Source organism: Rhodnius prolixus, unplaced genomic scaffold, assembly GCF_049639745.1.
Source record: "Rhodnius prolixus isolate KJV_2025 unplaced genomic scaffold, Rpr scaffold_12, whole genome shotgun sequence".
NCBI lineage: Eukaryota > Metazoa > Arthropoda > Insecta > Hemiptera > Reduviidae > Rhodnius > Rhodnius prolixus.
The window spans coordinates 202,506-226,891 of NW_027411635.1; the positions used below are offsets into that span (position 1 = coordinate 202,506).

At 37.6% G+C, this 24,386-nt stretch overlaps 2 protein-coding genes across 2 annotated transcripts; one reads left to right on the top strand and one right to left on the bottom strand.

The window, feature by feature from the left end:
* Positions 1 to 78: 78 nt before the first annotated feature.
* On the bottom strand, positions 79 to 22,082 carry LOC141461948 (uncharacterized). Its single transcript, XM_074143432.1, is given in 3 exon segments — positions 79 to 21,459; positions 21,461 to 21,911; positions 22,073 to 22,082. Coding segments are annotated over 3 exon segments (945 nt in total). The 3' UTR covers positions 79 to 20,975.
* On the top strand, positions 8,340 to 17,490 carry LOC141461947 (uncharacterized). The gene is made up of 3 exons (XM_074143431.1): positions 8,340 to 8,992; positions 9,095 to 14,248; positions 16,828 to 17,490. The coding sequence occupies exons 2-3, from the start codon at positions 10,346 to 10,348 to the stop codon at positions 17,488 to 17,490; spliced, it is 4,566 nt and encodes a 1,521-aa protein (XP_073999532.1). The 5' UTR covers positions 8,340 to 8,992; positions 9,095 to 10,345.
* Positions 22,083 to 24,386: the final 2,304 nt, after the last annotated feature.

The following is a 24,386-nucleotide window of genomic DNA, read 5'->3' on the forward strand; positions in this document are numbered from 1 at the left end:
TGGGTTCAGATGACTTGAAGAGGAGGTTTATGATGCGGGAATTAGTTAGAGATTTGATAGATAGATAAAGAGTGGATATTCGGAAAATAAATATATATATTTTAACAATAATTTAGAATGATTTAAATTGTAACTAGAATGCACAACTATAACGACGTTGAATACATATATGTTTAAACACTTAGATAGGGACGCGCTCGCGGTGTAACTCGCTGGTAGAATCTTGAGGTTACGGTGGTAAAAATCTGAAGAATAATCATCGACTGATGCCCCACTTCCTGTAGAGAGACCATATATAGCCCTCACCACACATTGACAAGTCTTGTAATTACGGGTCACACTCAAACATCTCTTGCCGTGTGTTGACCCTAGTCTTGAATAGGCCGGTGAAAGGTGTTGGATGTTGTCAAAGGGCTGTAGCCAGGTAGTCACTGTATACTGACCGTATAATGACCCTTTTGAAAGCGGTGTGTCTTTGGCGGGCGGTCCCTTTTTGCCCGTGCACTGACCGCGGCACTAGCGTCTGACTGACACCACTAGTTATAATTTTTATAATTAAAAATTATATTTTTTTCTTCTGTTATCACATCACATCATTCCCCCCTCGGTGAGAATTTTTTTCAGCATGAAAAAAATTGGTCGTGGAGGCGAGTGTCCGTTGCTTGAAGTTGCATCTTCTGGATCTTTCGTAATGTTATGATTTACGTCGTTGTTCGTGCGTGCCCTATTTTTGGAATTTTAAATTAGTTTGTGTGCATTTTAGTTATTTGTATTTACATGTATGCTTGAATTTTTTTACAACTTATGAATATTTGTACCGTGCTAAATTTGTTTCATAGTTTAAAATCACGGTTTGATATCAGTTTGACAATGAAAAATTTAACAATGAATAAATTTGATAATGAAGTTTTAGCAATGAGAAAAAAAAATTTTTAACAATGAGACAATAATGATATTGATTATATATGTATGATAAAAACATTGTAAGGTTATCAATATTAGTTTGATTAAATGAATTTAACATAGCAAATGAAATTACCAATGCGAAAAGGTAACATGTAAACAAAAAATTAATATAGAATATGAAAATACAAATGATCAATAAAATCGAAAAAGGGTAACATGTAAATGTTATAGTAAAAATTAGCATCGAAAATGGAAATACTAATGCTAGAAAAAATATATATATACATATATGATATTGACCGATTAAAAAAATTAAACACACAAGTATTATGAAATTAAATAGATGAATAAAAGTAAATATTATGTGAAGGTTTAATATACAATATTATGGTGGTGAAAAATTAAGAAAATTTAACTTACAAATATTATGCTATAATGATTGAAAAAGGTTAACATACAATTATTATGCCATTATATTGAATAGTTAAAAGAAATTAACATAGAAAACTTGTGCTATGAATGGTTGAAAAAACTAATATATTAATATTATGCAATTATATTGAATAATTAAAAATTATCATACGAATTTTATGAAAATATATTGATTGATTAGAACAACGTTAAAATGTGCACCCTTATTTTACATATTTATTTACAAGCTTGATGTAGTTTGGTGAAAGCTTAAGGTACAATTATAGTAATGAAAGGAGGTGGTAAGGTGAAAGATATAATGTGAGAAGGGTGTCTGAAGAAAAGGAAATCTGTCTGTAATTCCCTTATGGTGTTTTTGTGTGTGTGTGTTGAGAAAAAAAAATCATTGAATGTATATCCCCTTAAGAAATATGTGTATGTTTTGTGAAGTTCGTTTTGGAGCGTCCAACCTGCTTGCGATGATCTCTTGACGTAATTGATTACTGATTTTATTATATTAGCATTTGTGCTATATATATTATTGTACTGTACAGTATAACAACCATCATCGTGGTTAGTATCGTCGAGTTTTAATTGTATTATTTATTAATTCGTTTATTGATCACGTAATCATTTTATTTATTAATTCGTTTATTTAATTATAAGTTATTTTTTTGTTTAATTTGTCAAGTACTTGATTTCGTTTTGATTCGTTGTTTAGCATGCAATTTGTTTGTTTGTTTTTCTTTTTTTTTTTTATCTATCGCGAGCTGCGCGCACATGGGATAGAGAGGAAGCGCTTTTGGGAATTGGGTTTGAGCTCTCTTCTGGGAAGGTTTTGGTTTCCATCGTAGACGATGTAGTGTCCTGAAATTGATGATTAAATGACATGGAATTGGCCTTGATTTATACTTAGTTTATACTTAAGTTCTTATACTTAATTACTACTTAATATTCTTAAGATTAACTGGTTGTATCCTCTAAGTAACCTTAAAATACATACGTTTGTGTACACAGTTGCTTACATATATAAGTTTGATATACCCCTTTATAAAACATACCTTTAATATCCTTAATAAAACCTACTCTAGATAATGAAGAGTGGTTAGCGCTCGTATGCTGTGACACGCGATGAATTGCTGAAGCTGTGCATCTGTAACATATTAACTGGGATTCTTCCCATAACCTTATAAGTATAATATAATATTGTGATGGCACCTGTTACAGAAAGAAGAAAAATGATTGTACATGGTATTTTGTTGAAAACTGTGCTTTATAATAGATAGTTTTCGATATTTGTATTATCTATGCACCAGTATGTTGTGGTTTGGTGGTGATTAAATGTGCGTTACATATAGTGTAAGATATGTGCCAGTGTTTTCGCTGGGCTAAGATTGTTGATTTTGTTGTTTGTGTGAATGATTGTGTGGGTGTTATTCCTGGACTAAGGTTATTAACCTCTCCCAACACCGGAAGTGGTGTTTGTGTGTGAGTGTTGATGTTATGGTTTACGGCGGGTGCGTAGAACCATTGTATGAGTTTTTGTGTTTTGTGGTGTTTGTCTGATTTGGGCCCTTTTTATCTTGTTAAGGTGGACTATTTTTTTCTCGTTGCCGAGGTCGAGGCGAACAGTTTGATTAGGGTAGACCTTATCTATCCTATAAGGTCCAGTATACTTTTTAGAAAATTTGCCATCGGGCTTGAAAATTTTTAAATATACTAGGTCGTTGGTGTGAAATTGGTGTTTTGAAACGTTTCTGTTGTAGTATTTGGCCCTATTTAACTTCGCCTTTAGGTTATTAGACTTCGCCGACGCGCGTACCTCTTTGATTTTATCGTGTAATGCACGAGTGTGTGTGTTAAAATTATCGAGGTCACGTGATGGGTAGTCTAGTATCCATGGGAACTTAAATTTGTTGCCAAATACTAGTTCGTGTGGGGCGTAACCCGTGGATGTGTTTGGTGTGGAGTTGTGTGCGGCCTTGATGAGTGGAATGTATTTGTGCCATTGGTTACGTGTGTAGTGTGAAATGGCAGTGGCTATTGTTTTGTGTATACGCTCTAATCGTCCAAATGAATTTAACGCCTGTTTTTGTAAAATCGGAAAGTGGCTTAGCGATCTCCGAGAACCTCGGGATGAATCGTCTGTAGAAACCTACGAAGCCTAGGAATGCTCTGACGTCTTTTAATTTTCGTGGCACTGGGTAGTCTTTTACAGCCTTAAGCTTTTCCTCATCTGGTCGAATACCATCCGAACCTATGACATAGCCTAGATATTTACAAGTGTTTTTGAAGAATTGGCATTTACCTAGGTCTACGCATAAGTTGGCGGCTTGAAGACGCGACAGCACTTTTGTCAGTGAGTCGAGGTGTTCGTCGAATGTCTGTCCGTGAAATACCAAGATGTCATCAATAAAGGTATGACAAAGGTCACCGGTATAACCCGACATAACTTTATCGATGAATCTTTGATACGAGGTTGGGGCCGTCTTTAGTCCGAAGGGAAGAACTCTGAATTGATACGTGCCAAAGTTGGTGACAAAAGATGTTTTTTCCTTGCTTTGTTCGTTAAGGAGGATACCGTGAAAGGCACCGCTGATGTCCAAGGCTGTGTAGTAACGTGTATTGTGTAGTGTGGATAGGATGTGCTGTATGTCAGGTAGCGGATAGATTTCGTTGGTGGTGATAGCGTTGAGCTTACGAAGATCTACCACGTACCTATACTGTTTGCGTAATTGTGTGATGTCATTTACGTCAAGAGTAGTATGTGTGGCGCGTTTTTTCTTTATCAAGATAACAGGGTGTGCCCATTTACCGCTACTTTCTTCAATGATACCCCTATCAAGGCTGTCTTGTATAAGGGCTTTGAGGATTGGAGCCTCAGAATGAGCAACCTTATATGGACGACATACGATAGGTGGGTGGTTTTTTGTATCAATGTGGTGTGTTATGTTCGCGAATTTTGTTTGGAAGTTCTTATCGTGTGAGAATGTGTCGTGAAAGGGTGTTAGTGCCTGTAAGATGTGTTTTCTTTGGTCTTCTGGTAAGTGCGTCAGTTTGTTGTACAGTTCGTCTTGAAAAAGAGATATTTTCTCTGAGTCATTTGAAGTCATTGACTGTACAGCGTTAATAGTATGAGTCGGTAAGTTAGTGTCAAAGTCATATTCTATGTGAGCGATGGGTAGGTGCTTTTGAATAGAAATTTCGCGTGAGGAAGTGTTAATAATAGTTATGGTACACGTATTGGTTGTTATTTGTAGAATAGAATTTGGTATGTATAATCCAGTCGGTAAGGATTCATGTTGTGTTAATAGAATTTGTGCGTTTTGTGGAATTTTGGTGTACATTGTGTGTGTTTGTACAATGTGTGAACGTGGTGGTACTGAAATTTTGTGTCGAAGCTGTAGCGTTTTGGGCAACCTGACTGGTTGAATGCTGTTAATGTGAAGTGATTGTGAAGAGTTTGCAAATGGAATGTTGCATTTGTTTAATGTGAGTGTTTGAGTGCGTAAGTTTATGATGGCTTGGTTGTGTGTAAGTATGTCTCGTCCGAGTATAGCCTGGAATGCACCCTGAAGCTTTGACACAATGAATTCACCCTTAAAGTGTGAGTTCTTGACGCCGCCCGCATGTAGTTGAAGGGACGCGACGCCGTAGTTGGGTATAATCTGGTCAGTGAGTGATTTTAGTAGTATGTCTGAAGGCTGGAGCTTCTTATTCTTACAGTAAGAAGAATCAATAAGGCTGTGACTAGCGCCTGTGTCCACGAGAGCATGAATTAATTGTTTATGGAAACGTAGGTCCACGATTAAATTATCGTGTGATGTGAATGCCGGGATGACTGCCGTAGTTGTCCTTTGAGACTGCCGGGGATTTAACCGTTTTTTGGCTTTATTAAAAAACAAGCGCGAGCTGTATGGCCTAATTTGTTGCAATACTGACAGGTTGGCGTGTTAGTATTGCTAACATTATTTTCATTCGTGTTAGATTTAACTACATCAGAATAGGATTTTGGCTTGTAACGCTGAGTAGATGTAGGATTCATGGATTGGCGATGGTTTGTTTGATTAGCGTTTTGATTTCTGTAATTAATTGGCCTTCTATTAAAATTAGATAGAAAGTGGTGGGCGTAACCTTATCACTGTGACAGATAATGGAAATGGAATATGGAAATGGAATAGATAAGGAAGATTTGGAACTTGCGTTTATGCGCCACGCTACTTCAAAATTAAGCGATAGTGAGTTAATAGAAATCAAGCACCTTGGGTTTAGAGGAGAAGCTTTGCCTTCAATTGCAGCAGAGTAGAATGAACTTATCGTCTAAGGCAAGTGGAGCAAAGAAGCTTGGTCTATAAGTTATGAAGGAGGAGAAAAAATAGGAGAGGTTATCCCTTGTTCTTTGCTACAGGGTACATATATTGAAGTTCGTGACTTATTTTTTGCCACTCCAAATAGACTAAAATTTCTAAAAACTGAAAGAGCAGAAACACAAAGCATTGTTGAAATTGTAAATAACTTAGCAATGATTAACTACAGTATTGGGTTTACTCTCACTTCCAGTAATAAAAAGCTCTTAAAATATGCTAAACAAACTTCATTCTTTAACAGACTATGTGAAACAGAAGAAGAATTTCAGAGCAATTCGCTGGAAGTTAAAGAGGAAGAAGAAGGAATCAAACTTACGGGACACATCTGTAAACCAACTATTAGTCGTGGCAATTCAACTCAGATCTATACGTTTGTTAATGGCAGGCCAATAAAAGACAATCTACTTATTGGTGCAATTAGATATGCGTATCAAGATTTTATTCCGGTTGGAAGGTATCCTTTTGCAGTGTTGCACTTAGAAATACCATATGATCAAGTAGATGTAAATGTGCATCCAAATAAATTAGAAGTAAGATTTCAGAATAAAAGGTTAATATATGAAATAGTGAGAAGAGGGATAATAAAAGCATTATCGACGAGGTTCGCAGCAAGTGATGTTAAGTCTCAAAGTATTGAAGAGTTTGATAGTCAAGAGAAGGTTAATAGTGAAGAGAAAAAAAATCAAAAAGAGTTTTATGAGAAGAGGCCAAGTCTTTTAGAAAATCGTCTAATGAAAGGATTCAACTTGCCAAATGCAGGAGAGAAAGGCTTATCAGAACGGTCAGAATCATTTGACTATACTGGTATACAGAGATTACCACTACAAGCGGAGACTATGGTTCTAGAAAGGGAGCAAATTGATTTAATAGCGGATCATCCTCTAGGGTATGCACGCTGTCAGGTCCACAGTACTTACATTATTGCTGAGGCTAAAGGCAAGTTAATTATAGTAGATCAGCACGCAGCTCATGAGAGATTGATATACGAGTGCTTAAAGCAAAAATCAAGCATAAAAAGACAGAAACTTCTTCTTCCTGAAACAGTTGAAATCAAAAACCAAGCTGGAATGGAGATGATTGAAACTTATAAAGATGAGCTTTTTGAAATGGGTTTTGGTATTGAAACAGAATCAGAAGATAAAGTAAGGGTGAAAGAAATACCTGCAATCTTGGGAACAATAGATATAAAAGAGATGCTAGTTGATATAGTAGATAAGTTAATGGAAATGAAAGATACGGTGCCAATAGAGGATAAGGTGAATAAAATATCAGCCGCAATCGCTTGCCATGGAGCAGGAAGAAAAATGAAATTGGAAGAGATGAATGAGATACTAAGACAAATTGAGAAAACTCCATATTCTGGTCATGAAAGACCAACTTATATAGAAATGAAACTAAGTGATATAGAAAAATTGTTTGAAAGGAGATGAGTTCAGTTTGTCAAAAAGGTTCCCAATTAGGTATACGTAACGGCTCTTCTGATTATGAGTATAAAATGTGAAAAAAGAGAATAATTACTCTAATTTTTTATATTATAAAGTAGTAGGACAGAAAGTAAGAAGTTGTAGGATAGCAAAGGGTTATACTCAAAAAGGTTTAGCAAAAAAAAATCGGAACAACATATCAGGTAATACTGCAATATGAAAAAGGAACACGCAGAATTTCAATTAAGAAGTTATATGAATTAGCAGAAGCATTATCAACAACTGCTAGAGATCTAGCTTGCGGACAAGAAGTATCAAATGAGAAAGGGTATGAGGGAGAAGAGGTATTAAATCTAGTAAGAAGACATAAAGAGATTAAGGACCAAGAATTACATGAAACGTTTTATTTATTAACTAAATTCATTCATATTAGTGAGGAAGAAAGTGGAAAGGCGGTAAAAATAGAAGTAGCAAAGGGTTTAGTTAAGGCAGGAGTTTCTACTCATGTTATCTCTCGAACAACTAATTTATCTATTGGTGAATATGATAAAGATGAGAAAAAAATTTCTATTCCGTATAAAGTAGGTCGAAGAATAAAAGAATGGAGGTTGAGAAGAGGATACACTCAAGAAGATTTAGCAAGTAAAGTGGGCATAATAAATCAAAGAATATATGAATATGAACAAGGACGAGCTGCTGTTTCACTTGAAATGTTAGATGAAATAGCAAAGGTACTATCAATTAGTATTACAGACCTACTTCCAGAAACAAGAGAAAATGAGAATAGTGAAGTGGAACTATCAAGGTTAATAGAAGAATACAAAAAGATTAAAAGCCAAGAACTACGTAATGTACTAATAAAATCTCTGTTTGAAAGCATACAAATTTGCAAAAAGAAAGTTAAGAAAGTAGAAAAGATGAAAATTGCAAAGAATTTAGTTAAGGAAGGAATTTCTATCAATATTATTTTAAAAACAGTAGGCATCTCTTTAGACGAAATTCAACAAATTTAAAATAAAAAAATCAGTATCTATTAACATCCTTACTTTTTGATGAAAAAATAAGTAAAAAAGATTGAAAAATTGATTTGACTTCACTCAAAAGCTATGGCCTTATGCCAATGCTGACAAAAAAAACAGCAGTAAATATATAAAAACATTTTGTTATTAGTGAAGGGTAATTTTTATGAATAATAAGTGTCGCGTATTACTACGCGAATTTATAAACAAGGGACACCAGCGGGGGGACTCCCAATTTTTCTATACATACGATTGACTGGCCACACTGTTCAGTAGGCAGTGCTGAGTTCAACACCCCTGGCGGCTAGTAGTAGTAGTCATCTATCGTCATTCGTCATTGCTCTCTCAACTTTTTAACTGTGTGCTTGTACAGTACAGCCTTTTTCAACTGGACCGGAACGCCATCTTGCCTGCTATCAGCACATGTCTGCCTTTTGATCATTTATCATTTATCTGCCCTAGACGGCCTTTTTTGTGGCAGTGGTGGTTCCTTTTATACTGTGCCATTCAACTTAGTAAGCAGCTTTATTCCAATTCGCTTCAAATAGTGGATTAACAGGTGAATCAATTCGTCAATCGGTAAGTCAGCCTATTTTATCCTTTACATCCTCCTTACCCCTGGGGTATTATTCTTATTACTATTATCATTATTATTATTCCTTCTACCTGGGAGTGGTCTGACTTGCTGGCGGATGTTTATTCACTCTTTTACATCATTCATCAACTTACGCTACACTTCTGCTGCTTCACCTAATTATTCGGCACTACCTACAATTTGTGAGCACTGTTTTACACGCATCCAGTGTGCGTCCAGTTAATCTCAGCCTCCTTCTTAGCGCTGATTCAGGGTAGCCTCGTCTTCAAGGTATTTCCCACTTTATATTTGTTATTTACTATCAAAGGTGATTTAAGGGCCTTTTAACATTTATCCTCTCTTTTATACTTTTTGCTCTGATCTTTTCCATAGGCCAGAGCTGGTCCTCCACTTCATAGGAAACCGGATTGTGGGGGCTTGCCTCTACGTCTGCCGTTTTCACTCATTTACACCAGCACCTTGGATCTGCATGGGCTTCGACAGCTTAATCCAGTCCATTACCAGTGCGCCTGACATCGGCGTTGCCGGCTGAAGACTGGGTTTTGGGGTATCATCACCAAAAGGGATGTAGTGAAGAGAAATAAACGCATAGTCGTTGGAAACACTAAAAGACTAGTTCTTATTTTTCGACCACCTGATTCCTGATCTTTAGCAAGTGGGTATTTCCCGTTTAAATACTCCACATTAACTACCAGAGGATAATTCTTTATTTGTATTCTGGGCCGTTTTCGACTGGTATTTACTACCAGAGGATAATCTTTAGTCTCTAATTGCATTCTGGACCGTTTTCGACTGGTATTTACTACCAGAGGTTAATCTTTACTTGTATTCTGGGCCGTTTTCGACTGGTATTTACTACCAGAGGATAATCTTTACTTACATTCTGGGCCGTTTTCGACTGGTATTTACTACCAGAGGAAGTTCTTTAATCTCTAATTGCATTCTGGGCCGTTTCTTACTGGTTTCATCATTACTCTTGAGGACATACTTCATTTCCGTTCTGGGCTCTCTTCCTTCTGGCTACATCCGGTAAGGAATTTTACAATTTCCCTTTAAATCATCTTTATTTTACACGTGTCTGGTGACCCCAATCACAGGGATTTACGACCCCTTTGCTTGAGTGTCGCTTGCACTGAATACAGTGTTACCATCACTGTTTAGTCTAGCCCTGTCTAGTATTGTTATCGGCTTATTGCCTGTGTGTATTAAGGAGTGTGGATAAGCACCAACTTAGCGTGCACCCCCCTTAGCACCTACTTCCGGTCTTGGGTAACCACTTGACTCTTTGAGTTTACTTTTATACATTGCCTTGTATTTCATTTTGTATTTTGTATACTTACATGCTTCTATGCTTCTAGATACCTTTTATTATACTTAAATTGTGTATACCTTACTTTATATTTTTTGTCTTGATTGTATACTCACATGCTTCTATGCTTCTAGATACATTTTATTATACTTAAATTGAAGTTGTGATCCACATTTTATTATACTTAATTGAAGTTGTGATCCACATTTGCACATCTTGGTATGCTTGTTACTTCGTAGGGTAAGTGTGCCTTTTACTTTACTATTTGAATTGTTTGTTAACTTTTGTGCTCTAGTGACTTCCTTTGATTCAACATGTCACCCCATTTGTCTGCCAAGGCATTTAATCGCATATGCCGATTAGCTATTCGCGGTTATAATCAAATTCAAGCAGAAATTGATAGGTTTTCGCAGTCCATTTCTACCCCCGTGACTGAGTATCAAGCCCTTTTAGATGCTCTTCAAAATGATCACAATAATGTCAAAGGGGAGCTCACTCCTTATCGGGAGTTAGCTGAGGCCTTGCCTGACCTTACCCTTGAGATTCTCGACCAACAGTTGGAGGCTGTTGGCGATTGTTACACAGGGCTTGTGCGACGACTATCCTCATTAATTCGAGTTTCCTCATTACCGACGAGCTCTACTAGGCTTAGCATTGATCCTCAAGACATTAATACTACTATGTCTACTGCACCTTCTTCTATTAACACCTCTAATGCTTTTTATCCGGTGCAGTCAATACCTAAATTCTCTGGGAGACCTTCGGATTGGCGCGGGTTTATTTCCCGTTTCGAATCCATTATCAATACGAGTAACCAACTAAATTCAATTCAAAAGTTTCAATTTCTTTATGATGGTCTGGATTCCAATTCACAAACCTTAATCTCGCATTTGGATTTCACACCTGAAATGTACCCAGTAGCTTTGAATATCTTAAAGAAGCGTTATGATGATCCTCAGGGCATCATTGATTATCATGCTAACGGACTTGTTGGCCTTTCTAAACCGGGCTCCTCCTTTAAGGACTTTGCCACATTTGTGGACACTTTAAATGTACACTATCGTGCACTGGCTGCTCTGCCCCAGGTTGATGAACATCAAGCCATTATAGTTTCACTACTGGTCTCGAAATTTGATCCAGCCACCTTACATGAATATAAAAAATATCGGCGGAGAGTTGCACAAAATAACTCCACGGTTACAGTCAACCAACTCCTCGAGTTTCTAGATCAAAGCTTGAAGGAGAGACAGTTGGACGTCTCTCACCCAACTGCAACTTCAACTCCGACTCCCAGATCAAACTATAAGCCTAAGCCTAGATTCAACCAGTCTAAATTTAAGGCGCCTGTCTATGCGGCCGAACCATTAGACTTAACATATACTTGCAACTTTTGCAATCAAGCTTCACACATTATATTTAATTGTGAAGACTTTAAAGCCAAGTCACCCCGCGAGCGTTACAATTTCATTAAATCCAAGAACCTTTGCATTAATTGTTTGCGGAACCACTCCATTTCCCAATGCACTAATCGCGCGAAATGCAAAAGGTGTGGGAAGCCTCACCATACTCTCTTACATTTTGGGACTTCTCCCACGAAGAGAGGTGAATCTCCTAAACCCAAGTCTCCTCCTTCGAGGCCTGGTAATACTACACCACCCGGAACTTCCAGAGCTCCTCAGCCTGAATCATCACCACCTACAGTGTCGGTGACTGTACCAGCCCATGTTGCTGCTACGACTGTGTCCACTAAGCGGCAGTCACTCTTACTCGCGACCACACTCGTCCGCATTCAAACATCCCCGCACTCCTACTTGGTGCTTAGGGGAATTTTAGACACCGCAGCTGGAGCCTCTTTCTTAACTGATCGTTGCGTACAGAGATTAGGATGTCGGCGTTGGCATTCTCCAATTTCTGTTTCCGGGATAGGCAATACTACCGCAACAAATAAGGGCGTCTGCTCCCTTGATATTGCTACTATAGGTGGTTCCATCCTTGCACCTCAACACCCATTTATCATTTTAGATAAAATAGCAGTCACAACTCCTACTGTTGAAATAAATGCTTCAGTACGTGAAGCAGCCAAACATTTGGTTTTAGCCGATCCCTCTTTTGATAAACCTTCTAGGATCGATTGCATTTTAGGCTCAGATTTAGCCTCTTTGTTATTTGGTCAAGGCTCTCCTATCACGTTAGGAACGGATATGCCAGTAGCGGTACCTTCTCCGTTTGGCTATATTCTCTTGGGATCAGCCCCAGTGGCGACTTCTCCTTCTTCGGGGTCTACTTCAAACCCCATTACTTCAACTTCTTCTGCCGTAGCCGCATGCTGCGCAGCACCCGACAATGAGTTACATGCCCTTGTAGAGAACTTTTGGCGGGCTGAAGATTCACCCCCAGTTTCTCCTGCACCTTCTCCACAGGAACAGCTGTGCGAGCAATTTTACCGCGACACCACTACACGTGATGCCTCCGGTCGGTATCAGGTTAGATTACCTTTCATTAATAAGGATCCTTCCTTAGTGGTCAACTCATATGCTGCCGCGTACTCACGCTTTTGCGCCTTGGAACGAAAGTTTAAAACAGATCCTAACTTTCAGAAACTATATATTGAATTTATGCAAGACTACCTTGACCAAAACCATATGCAATTAGCTGATGGACCTGTCTCTTACTATATTCCCCATCATGGGATTTTCAAGAATCATGGGGACAACCCCAAGATTCGCGTCGTCTTCGACGCCTCCGCTAAAACCCCCAGTGGTACTTCATTAAACGATCTTTTGTTTGCTGGTCCTAAATTGCACCCTCTTTTATCCGATATAATTTCATTGTTCAGACAATATCCATTTGTCTTTTCCTGTGATATTAGGCAAATGTTTCGCCAAATATCTATGCATTACGAGGACAGACAGTTCCAATGCATTTTATGGCGGTCATCTCCAGACCAGCCTATACGCACCTATTACTTAAACACTGTTACATACGGCACAAGATCAGCTCCTTATCTGGCACTCCGTACACTGGCTCAGCTTGCCGATGATGAGGAAACAAATTTTCCTGAGGGAGCTGCTGCTTTAAAAAGAAACATATTTGTCGATGACGTTGCCGTGGGTGCGTACTCCCTGACAGCAGCTATACGTCTGCGTAATCAACTTATTGCGCTATTACACTCTGGAGGCTTTGACCTCCGTAAATGGGTTGCTAACCACCCTTCCCTACTTATGGGAATCCCGTTGGAGCACCACGTTGCTTCCACTTCTTTCAGCACCACTTCAGCGTGCTCTATTTCTTTATTGGGCGCATTATGGAACCCTACTACGGATTCCTTTAGCATTCGACTTGACATCAAGTCCAGCCCCAGTGGCACTGTTACCAAACGTTTGGTACTCTCTTTTATAGCCCAAATTTTTGAAGTATGCGGTTGGCTTGCACCCTTTACATTTAACTTAAAGGCCTTCTTACAAGCCTTATGGAGACAGTCTCTCCAATGGGACACTCCTTTGCCAGAGCAACTTGCCTCTCAATGGCAGTCTCTTATTCATGAATTTTCTATTTTGGAGCAGGCAACATTACCTCGCCCATTCACGCCCACTGCGGCTACTACTTCCTACATCCTTCATGGATTCTCTGATGCCTCAGCACGAGGTTATTCAGCTGTTTTATACTTGGTTGGGGTGGAATCGAGCTCACCTCCAGCTCTTTTATGCGCTAAAACGCGCGTTGCTCCTTTACACACTTTAACTATTCCACGATTGGAACTGTGTGGAGCTCATTTGTTGGCATCACTTGCCGCTCATTACTTGAACTTATTTTCTTCTATTCTTACTATCACAAGTGTCCACCTCTGGACCGATTCGCAGATCGTTCTGCATTGGGTACAATTACCTCCTTATAAGTTCAAGGTTTATGTTTCAAATCGGGTATCCCAGATTCAAGATTGGGTTCCCACTGCCACTTGGCATTATGTACCCACTAAGGACAATCCAGCTGACATTGCCTCTAGAGGTTGCAATGCCTCTACACTGCTTAACCATACACTATGGTGGCACGGCCCATCATGGCTGTCTACGCCCTCTTCAAGGCCTATCATTGGCCCTTTGGCTCTTCCGCATTCAGTCTCATCGGAATTTTCACTCCAAGCTGAATGCGCTACTGTAGTTCCGATTCCTCCTGTGCAACTATTTGATCACATTCCATCATGGAGTTCATTACTCCTTGTGATTAAACTTATACTCACTTGGAAGTCCAAAGTCAAGGGGTATCCCCCCCCGGCATTGAGTCATGTGATTACTGCTATTTGTTTCTACATTCAAAGGATTGCCTTTGAGAAAGATATCTCTGCCTTACGATCAGGACGATCTTCCTCTGCCGGACTACAGCGTTTAACGCCTTTTATTGATTCTAATGGGTTAATTCGAGTCGGCGGTCGACTCCAAAATACTACTTCTCTTAAAACTTGTCATCCCATTATTTTACCTAAGAGCCATTATTTAGTCAATTTACTGATTGACCATTATCACACTTTATTTCTTCATTCAGGGCTAAATCTTACACTCTATCATCTTTCACGTTCCTTTTGGATTCTGTCAGCCAGACAAGCTATTCGTTCACGCATCCATAAATGTATGGTGTGTTTTCGGGCCAAACCATCCCATAACGTTCCCTTAATGGGTCAACTTCCATCAGCGAGGGTCAATCCCTCCTTTCCTTTTACACATACGGGCATGGATTTTGCAGGGCCATTTACAATTCGGATCTCGGACTGTCGTAAGGCTCTTACTGTCAAAGTTTATCTTTGCATATTTGTATGCTTCTCTACTAAAGCTGTTCATTTAGAGCTGGCATCGGATCTTTCCACCAGTGAATTCTTAGACGTTCTACAGCGTTTCATTAGCCGACGCGGCTGTCCTGCCCATCTTTATTCAGACTGCGGAACTAATTTCGTTGGCGCTTCTGCCGCCCTTACACGAGCACTTCAATCATTACAAGCGGAGTTACAATTTTCTAAACTTATTAATGATTTTTGTTTTTCAAAATCTATATCATTTCATTTCAACCCACCTTCTGCACCTCACCAAGGAGGGCTGTGGGAACGTGCTGTTCAATCAGCTAAATACCATTTGAATAGGCTCATTGCCAATTACATCCCCACTTACAAGGTCTTTCCTGGTACAGATGGTATAGTACGACGTGCTCGTCTCAAAACTGCAACTTCAGAGCTTACTCGTCCAGCAGTTAAGCTCTTTCGCCTTCCAATTTATGATTAAATTGCAAGCTACCTTCATTAACTATTCTTATTCTTATGTTTCTTGTTCCGCTAGTTATTTCAATCAGTTTTACACTTCATTAGGTTTTTGTATCCTCTCAAGAGGTTGCCTTATATAATTTATCTCAAGGCCCAGCGCCGTTTCCTCCGGTTGGCCCCTATCTAATCTTCTCAAGGCCTCTCGACGACGTTGACCCCTTGGGTTCAGTCTCTTAATCTTGCTCCGTAGCATGACTTCCCTTGGGCGAGTCTGAGTGGAGGCCGGGTACATATCTGCTTATTCTCTCGTTACTCTCTCCCTGTAGCCACAGCGCTACACCTGAGCTTTGCTCATTTGTATATACACTTTATCGCTTACGCCTCTATGGCTTATATTTAGTTAACTACGATTTTCACATGGAGTCATTCTCCTTTTGGCCCCCAGTGTCGCGTATTACTACGCGAATTTATAAACAAGGGACACCAGCGGGGGGACTCCCAATTTTTCTATACATACGATTGACTGGCCACACTGTTCAGTAGGCAGTGCTGAGTTCAACACCCCTGGCGGCTAGTAGTAGTAGTCATCTATCGTCATTCGTCATTGCTCTCTCAACTTTTTAACTGTGTGCTTGTACAGTACAGCCTTTTTCAACTGGACCGGAACGCCATCTTGCCTGCTATCAGCACATGTCTGCCTTTTGATCATTTATCATTTATCTGCCCTAGACGGCCTTTTTTGTGGCAGTGGTGGTTCCTTTTATACTGTGCCATTCAACTTAGTAAGCAGCTTTATTCCAATTCGCTTCAAATAGTGGATTAACAGGTGAATCAATTCGTCAATCGGTAAGTCAGCCTATTTTATCCTTTACATCCTCCTTACCCCTGGGGTATTATTCTTATTACTATTAACATTATTATTATTCCTTCTACCTGGGAGTGGTCTGACTTGCTGGCGGATGTTTATTCACTCTTTTACATCATTCATCAACTTACGCTACACTTCTGCTGCTTCACCTAATTATTCGGCACTACCTACAATTTGTGAGCACTGTTTTACACGCATCCAGTGTGCGTCCAGTTAATCTCAGCCTCCTTCTTAGCGCTGATTCAGGATAGCCTCGTCTTCAAGGTATTTCCCACTTTATATTTGTTATTTACTATCAAAGGTGATTTAAGGGCCTTTTAACATTTATCCTCTCTTTTATACTTTTTGCTCTGATCTTTTCCATAGGCCAGAGCTGGTCCTCCACTTCATAGGAAACCGGATTGTGGGGGCTTGCCTCTACGTCTGCCGTTTTCACTCATTTACACCAGCACCTTGGATCTGCATGGGCTTCGACAGCTTAATCCAGTCCATTACCAGTGCGCCTGACATCGGCGTTGCCGGCTGAAGACTGGGTTTTGGGGTATCATCACCAAAAGGGATGTAGTGAAGAGAAATAAACGCATAGTCGTTGGAAACACTAAAAGACTAGTTCTTATTTTTCGACCACCTGATTCCTGATCTTTAGCAAGTGGGTATTTCCCGTTTAAATACTCCACAATAAGAAAAGTAGTAGAGATCGTAGAGAAGAAATAGAGTTCAGAGCATTAGAAAGCAACGGTAAAGCTCTACTTGATCGTGAAGTAATAGAAACGTTTCTAAGTGCAGTGCATGACAGGGAAGAAGCTCGAGTTATTGCTAGAAAGCTAATAGATAATTTTGGAATAGGAGGAGTTTTAGGCCAGGAAATAGATGACTTGAAAACTATAGAAGGGATAACTGACTCTACAGTAGCAGTAATTTTATGCCTAAAGGAAGCTTCAAAGAGGGTACCAAGAGAAGAGTTAAAGAAAGGACCTGTAATGGATAACTTGGAAACCATCGTAAAATATTTAAGGGTGAGTATTGGTTATTCAGAGGAGGAAAAGATGAAAATAATATATTTTGATCAAAAGTGCCGTTTAAAGGGGGAAGAAGTGTTCACTGGTACAGTGGATAAGGTACCTTTTTACATAAGAGAGGTAACAAGAAAGGCATTAATAAGAAAAGCGACGTCAATAATAATATCGCATAACCACCCAGAAGGAAGGTTAAAGCCATCTGATGAAGATGAAGCTGTAACTAAAGACTTGGCTAAAGCTTGTCAGACTATAGGGATTAGGTTAATGGATCACATTATCATCACAAGTGTTGGGTATTTTAGCTTTAAAGAGCAAGGACTGTTATAAAGCAGATGTTTGAAGTAGATGAAGAGTTTTACTTTTCATGAGTTGTTTAACTACTTGAATGAAGAAAGTATTTGCAAGCACATTAATTCTTGTTTATAATTAATGAAAAAGTGTATATTGAATTAATAATAAAGTAATAAAGTAGGTTATAGACTTAGTAAAGTATATTTAATAGCGGAGGCTAATATGGGTAATAAAATAATTGTACCTTTTGATGATCAAGAAGGAGGTACTTACGAGTTAAACATTGATCTTGATAGATTATCAAAAGGTGAGGTGTTAAATGCTATTGTAGGAATTGGTCGTACTAAGGAGCAATCCACCTTTGTAAACAAAATTAATAAGACTAAAAAGCCTGAAGAAATAGCACCTTTCCCTGGTAGAGAAGTTCGCGAAAACAAAATCAACTATGGGAAAGGATTTGACTATGTTTATGGCACAAAACCTGTAAGTGATCAAGAAGATAAAAATCCATTTGCTTCAGCTTTGAAAAAAATAAAGCCAAGTGCAGAAAAGTTGAGCTGGTTTAAGAGTGCTGTGGTAAGAGCAAAAAGTCCAAATGAACTGCACAAGGTTGTAGACGAAGCACTAGCTGCTGGAGCAAGGCTAAATGCATGTAATGATGGAGAGTGGAGCCTCGCGGAATATGTGATACTGGGCACACATTTTCATAAATTTGATAAGGCTGATCGTAAAAAGCTAATACGTAAATTAATGCTAAACGGTGCAGAGTTTCATGATACTTTATTGGAGAATAAATTGATAGGTGAAATCTATAATGAGCTACAACCAGAAGTTCAGCCACAGATAGATGAGAGACTAGAAGAACTAGAGAAAGCTGGCGAAAGTGCTGTGCAAGAAGGAGAATTAATAGATGTTGAGATAGATAATACAACATCGTATATAGGATTTTCTGGGGATAGCAAGGTAGAGGTAGCCAAAATACTGAGAGGGTTAGGAAGTAATATTTTAAAAATAGGCAATGATGCAGTTGAGGTTAAAAGTGAGAAGGGAGGTATAAGAAACTATATCGATATGTCAGATGGAAGCTCTATTATATTAGAATTTCCTACAAGCATTGGTAAGCTAAATATTATATTGTACCACGATGTAAAAAAATATGATCAAGTACAAGTGAGAGTAGAAAACAAAGAAATGTGGGCTGAGTTACAAAAAAGAGGAGAAGAAATAGGAAAAAACTGCCTTTTTGGAGGAGTGAAACTTCAAGAAGCAGTAGAGAAAGGTAATTTCACTAGATGTGGCATATGGAGTGAAAAGTATGCTGTAAAAGAGATTAGCAATGATGAAGTATTGTCTTCATGGGTAAATAGGGTATGTGGAGGTAGTAAAGAAACCTTTAGGGAACTTTAATTCATTTATTTTAAGGTTCCAGAGTTTACTGGAGCCTTTGAGCTATAGTAGAAAATATTATATATATGGTTTTTTGCGTGGAAAAAAGTCTAGATTATGAAGTAGGACAAAAAGTAAAAAGTTGGAGGTTAGAGCGAGGTTATACTCAGAAGGGTTTAGCTGAGAAAATTGGTGTAAAGTACTGGGTAATACTGCAATATGAGAAAGGGAACCGTAAAATTCCAATTAAGAAGTTATATGCTATAGCAGAAGCATTATCAGTAAATGTTAAAGGTCTAGTTTGTAGAGAAACACTACCAGATGAAAAAAGATATTTTGAAGATGAAGAAATATTAAATTTAGTAAAAGGTTATAAAGATAAAGAATTAAGCGAGGTATTTTATTTATTAACCAAATTTATTCGTTTGAGTGAGGAAAAAAGCAGAAAAGCGGTAAAAATAGAAGTAGCAAGGGGTTTGATGAAAGTAGGAGTTTCTGCTCATGTTATCTCTCGAACAACTAACTTATCTATTGGTGAGTATGAGGAGAACAAAATTCCGGTTCGATACAAAGTAGGGCAAAGGATAAAAGAGTGGAGATTGATACGAGGATATACACAAAAAGATTTAGCGAATAAAGTTGGCATAACAAATCAAGGAATATACGAGTATGAACAAGGGAGAGCTGCTGTCTCACTTGAAATGTTAGATAAAATAGCAAAGGTATTATCAATCAGTATCATAGATCTACTTCCCGAATCAGATGAGGATAGTGAAGCGGAAGAAAAGCTATCAAATTTGATAGAAGAATACAAAAAGATTGAGAGTCGGGAATTACGCGATATGCTAATCAAGTCTTTATTTGAAGGTCTACATGTTTATAGAGAAAAGGTCAGAGCGGAAAAGAAGATTGAAGTTGCAAGGAATTTAGTGAAAGAAGGAATTTCTGTTGATATTATCTTGCAAACGACAGGCTTATCAAATTATATGATTGAGAAATTTTTGTGATTTCATAAAAACTTAGCCAATAGTGGATTTTTTTGTGATAGAATATATGTTTGCTTCTGTAGGAAAAACAGCTTTTAGAGGATTTATCTATGATAATTCAGAGCATATTGGCTCAGTAAGCTACGAGCTGGGGAAAAAAATAGAAGGTTGTAGGATAGTACAAGGGTATACTCAGGCAAAATTAGCAAGCAAAATTGGTTTAACACATAAGGAAATACATAACTTTGAACTATGGTGCAAGGCTATTACAATCAAAGAATCGTATATAATAGCAGGAGCATTGTCAGTTAATGTTATAGATCTACTTCCAGGACCAACAGTACTAAGAGAAAACAGTTGGTATGAAGATGAGGATAAAGAAATAGTCTATCTAACAAAAATACATAGAGAAATTAAGGATCAGGAATTACGCAAGAAGCTGTATCCATTAGTAAGGTTCGTATATATTAGCGAGAAAATTAGCCAAGAAGAAGCGAAAATAGAAGTAGCAAAGAATCTAGTGAAAGAAGGAGTTTCAGTTGATATTATTTCCCAAGTGACTCGCTTATCTACTTACGAATATGATGATATAGAGAAAGAAATTTGTACTGATTCTATACTCTACAAAGTGGGGAAAAGGATAAAAGAGGAGAGATTAATAGGGGAATACACTCAGGAGGACTCGGCAAATAAAATCGGTTCAACGCCTAAAGAAATACACGACTATGAACGAGGATATACAGACATTCCAATTGAAATATTATATAAGATAGCAAAGACATTATCAGTTAACATTAAAGCTCTTGGACTAACAGAATATGAAAATGAGCCAGTTTTGAGGTTTATAGGTAAATGCGAAAAAATTGAGGATCAAGAATTACTGGATACGGTAGCTAGATCTTTATCTGAAGGAATGCAAACTGGTAAAGAAAAGGTTAAAAAAGCAGAGAAAATCAAGATTGCAAAAGATCTAGTTAAGGAAGGTGTTGCTATTGATATTATTGTGCGAGCAAGTGGCCTAACTGCTGATGAGTTGGGTGAGTGTGAAAATTGAATGTGTTTAAGATATAAGTAAAATTAGTTAATGATTTAACCAGTAGAGTTTGCTAACCAACTTTTTTGGCTCAGTTGAATTTTGCTTGGTATAAATTAAGATATGAAATCGCAAAGTTTATCTATTAATTTCTGGTTGTCCTCTATCATTGCATTTGCCTCTTGCTGAAGAGATTTGATATTTTTGAGTGTAATATTGTCCATCTCAGTCGATGCTACTTTCAATTGCGATTGTATTCTTATATATTTATCGTCTATTACTTGTTCTAGTTGATAATCAACGCAATCCAATCCAGAGGAGGCAAACATCACATTCAGTAGTGGCTTGATCCACCCTATTTTGCCAAATTTCCTTGAGTTAGCATACTTTATACTTCTATCTGTTCCACCAGTGCCTATTGATAGCAGTATAATCTCATCATTTGGAAATAACCTCTTACCACTTGCATATGCACAAGCCGCTGGATTATTTGCAAACACTCCACCATCTATCAATACTCTCTCTGTTTGGCTAATTTTCAGACGTTTTGGTGTGAAGTACGTTGGAGCAGCTGTTGTAGCTCTGAGTGCATCTTTCAATGTTTTTTTCTTTCCAACTTTTGAAGAAAAATTCACAACTATTGTGAATGTCATAACTGGTGAGTAGTAGATTACTCGCAACATCGGCCATAGTACTTTCACCAAAGTATTTGTTGAGAATAAATTCCATATTTCTATATGAGTACTGAGAACCACTCAGCCAAGAAGCAATTGATTTTCTCCAAAATGATGATTGAAAGATATATGCTCCATACTCTTGATAAAGTTCAACCAAATCATTGGCAGAGTATTGAAGTTTATTGCTTTTACAAAGTCCAGCAACAATAATCCCACCGGTTGAGGTTCCTGCCATTAAATCAAAAATCTGGGAAATTGGCTTTTTTGTCCTAGATTCAATTTCTGCTAGAATAATGGCAGGTATTATCCCTCTAATGCCACCTCCATCAACGGATAAAATGTATTTTACCACTGTGAAATTTATTTGTGTTTTTGCTCAAGCTCATTAACTTCTTCAATGAGGTTTTTTACCCGCTCCTCAAGGCGATAAACTGTTTCCATTAGTTCGTGATTTCGTTCTATAAATTGATCATGAATTTGTACTTTTAAATCAAGCTTAGCGAGCCACCAAATTGTTGCTATGGTCTGTATTATACCAATTCCCATTACATGGGACAATAACTAAAAAAAGCCTCTACTTAAGCAAATAGAATAGCCAGGTAAAACGGCATTGTTATCTATTCGATCCCTGCATAACGGGAATTGGTATTACTATCGTTACTATTACTGTGATTGGGATTTTTTGCTTTTTCATGTGAAGATATTAACTTGTTATGGATAGTTTTAGAAGTTTATATACAGATTATAGAAAACTTACAGCTTTAGTGATTTCTTTCTATTGATTTGTATCGATCCTCTGCTTCTGCAAGTAGCTTTATTATTTCTCTGTAAGGTTTATCTTTGTTGTGCCTTGATGCCATTACAGCTATTCTTCTAGGGCTTTTTCCATTGCTATCCTTTATGTTAGGATTCGCTCCTTTTTCTAGTAGAAACTCAACGATTTCTAAATAGCCTTGATCTGCAGCAGAATGTAGCGCTGTCCATTTAAATTTATTAGTAGCATTAATATCAATACCATCTTCTACTAAAAACCTTACGATTTCTAAACATCCTTCTCCTGCAACATAACGTAATGATTTTTCACCAATACTTATATTATCTTTTATCAAGGATTTCACAGTTTCTAAGTCACAGTTCTTAGCTGCGATTTCTAATGTGGCGCTGTAACTCTCATCTCCTTTTTTAAACAAGGAAAAATATATAACCACAATACACACCGTTAGCACTATAAGAAAAATTAATCCATCAAATTCTCCTTGACGTATAATTGAATTTTTATGAAAAAGCCTTCTTACATTTCTGCTCATGTAGTACTGCAATAATTATACCCATCTAGAATTAAATAATCATTTGCTTAAGTTTCACTTACACAGCTTTGCTCACTGTTGCCTCTACTATAGTTTGATATCCCCTATTATTGAGAATATGTTCTGCCTTGCTAATTATCCATTCACCTTCAATTTCCTGACAAAATCCTGAAAGGCTGATCTTAGCTTCTGCAAATAATTCTGGATTACCAGGAACAGTTACATTTAAGTTTGATGTACTACGTTTTAATTGTCTTAACTTAGCTGCTGCTGCACTAATTGCTGATTCTGCAGTAGAGTAAAGCGTTTGCAGAGTATAACTTGGACCCTCATTTCCCACTTTCTCTTCTATAGTTTCTCCCTTTTCATAACTGTGCCATTTTGCAATAACAGATCCATATTTGTTACGCACATTAAAATTTACCTCCCAATTTATAACATCTTTAGGTGTAAGTACTGTTGTGCCTAACATCTTTCCAGTTGCTGATCTTGCTTCTCCCTTTGGAATAAAAATTATATATCCTCCTGCTGGTTTTACTAGTGCATCATATTTTTTCCCTAACCCTTCCAAAAAACTCATGTCGCTTTCATCTGCTTGAATGATATGTGGTATAAATATATTTTCAAATCTTTCAGCAACTTTACCTTCATACCCATGTTCTTGTGCTATTTCTTTAATCAAATCTCCCAAGGTAATGTCTTTCCATTCCTTTGATTTTCTTTCCTTTAATGATCCTCTTAAACTTGCAGCATCACATTTTATTCTTAAAGTTTGTGGTGGACTTTGTATTGTAATTTGATTTGTCTTATATACTCCCATAGGTAGTAAACCTGTTTCTTTGTATCCGAGAAAAATTTGTAAATTACCCTTAAGTTCTAAAGCGCTAGAGCTATAACTAATATATATCTCGGCTTCGTCACTTGTAGTACCGGATCCATCAGTAACACGTAGTAATATTAAACTCTTTTTTAAAACCTCTGTTACTGGGTTATTTTTTGCTACTATATCAAAGTCTGGTGTCATTCATCTAAAATATTTATAACGGATTCTTTCGATATTTTCTGAATTTTAGGAAGCTTAATCTTTAATCCAGCGGGCAAAAAGCTTGCGTATTCTGCAAGTCCTGGATTTTCAAGCAATACTTCCTCCACTGCTCCACTACTGTATCCATAATGTTTCCAGCAAATGTAATCCAACATTTCGTTTTCTTTAGTGTAATAATAAATCACTTGCTGTAACTTTTTAACTTCAAAATAAACTCAACTTTTCTTGGTTTTTCCATCAGGAAAAAATAATATCTGTTTTTCTTCTACATTAGTAATGACAAAATTCCCAAGTACATTTCCTGAATTATCAACCAGAACGTGTGGTTCTTTAGTATCACGTATATTTTTTAGCTGTTCTAAGCCTTTACTCTGATAACGTGGATAAATTACTCCTGTCAAATCAATACATTCAATTCCTGAGCCAATGTTTTGTAGCGACGTTTTTTCAATACATTCAATTGTATACCACCTTTCTTCTTTAATGTATCTTAGGCTT

Excerpts from the sequence above, each read along its gene's own strand:
- LOC141461947 (XM_074143431.1), top strand. The coding sequence starts at position 10,346 with ATGTCACCCCATTTGTCTGCCAAGGCATTTAATCGCATATGCCGATTA. Across the intron at positions 14,249-16,827 it reads CATGGAGTTCATTACTCCTT|AAAAGTAGTAGAGATCGTAG; the intron begins GTGATTAAACTT and ends CTCCACAATAAG.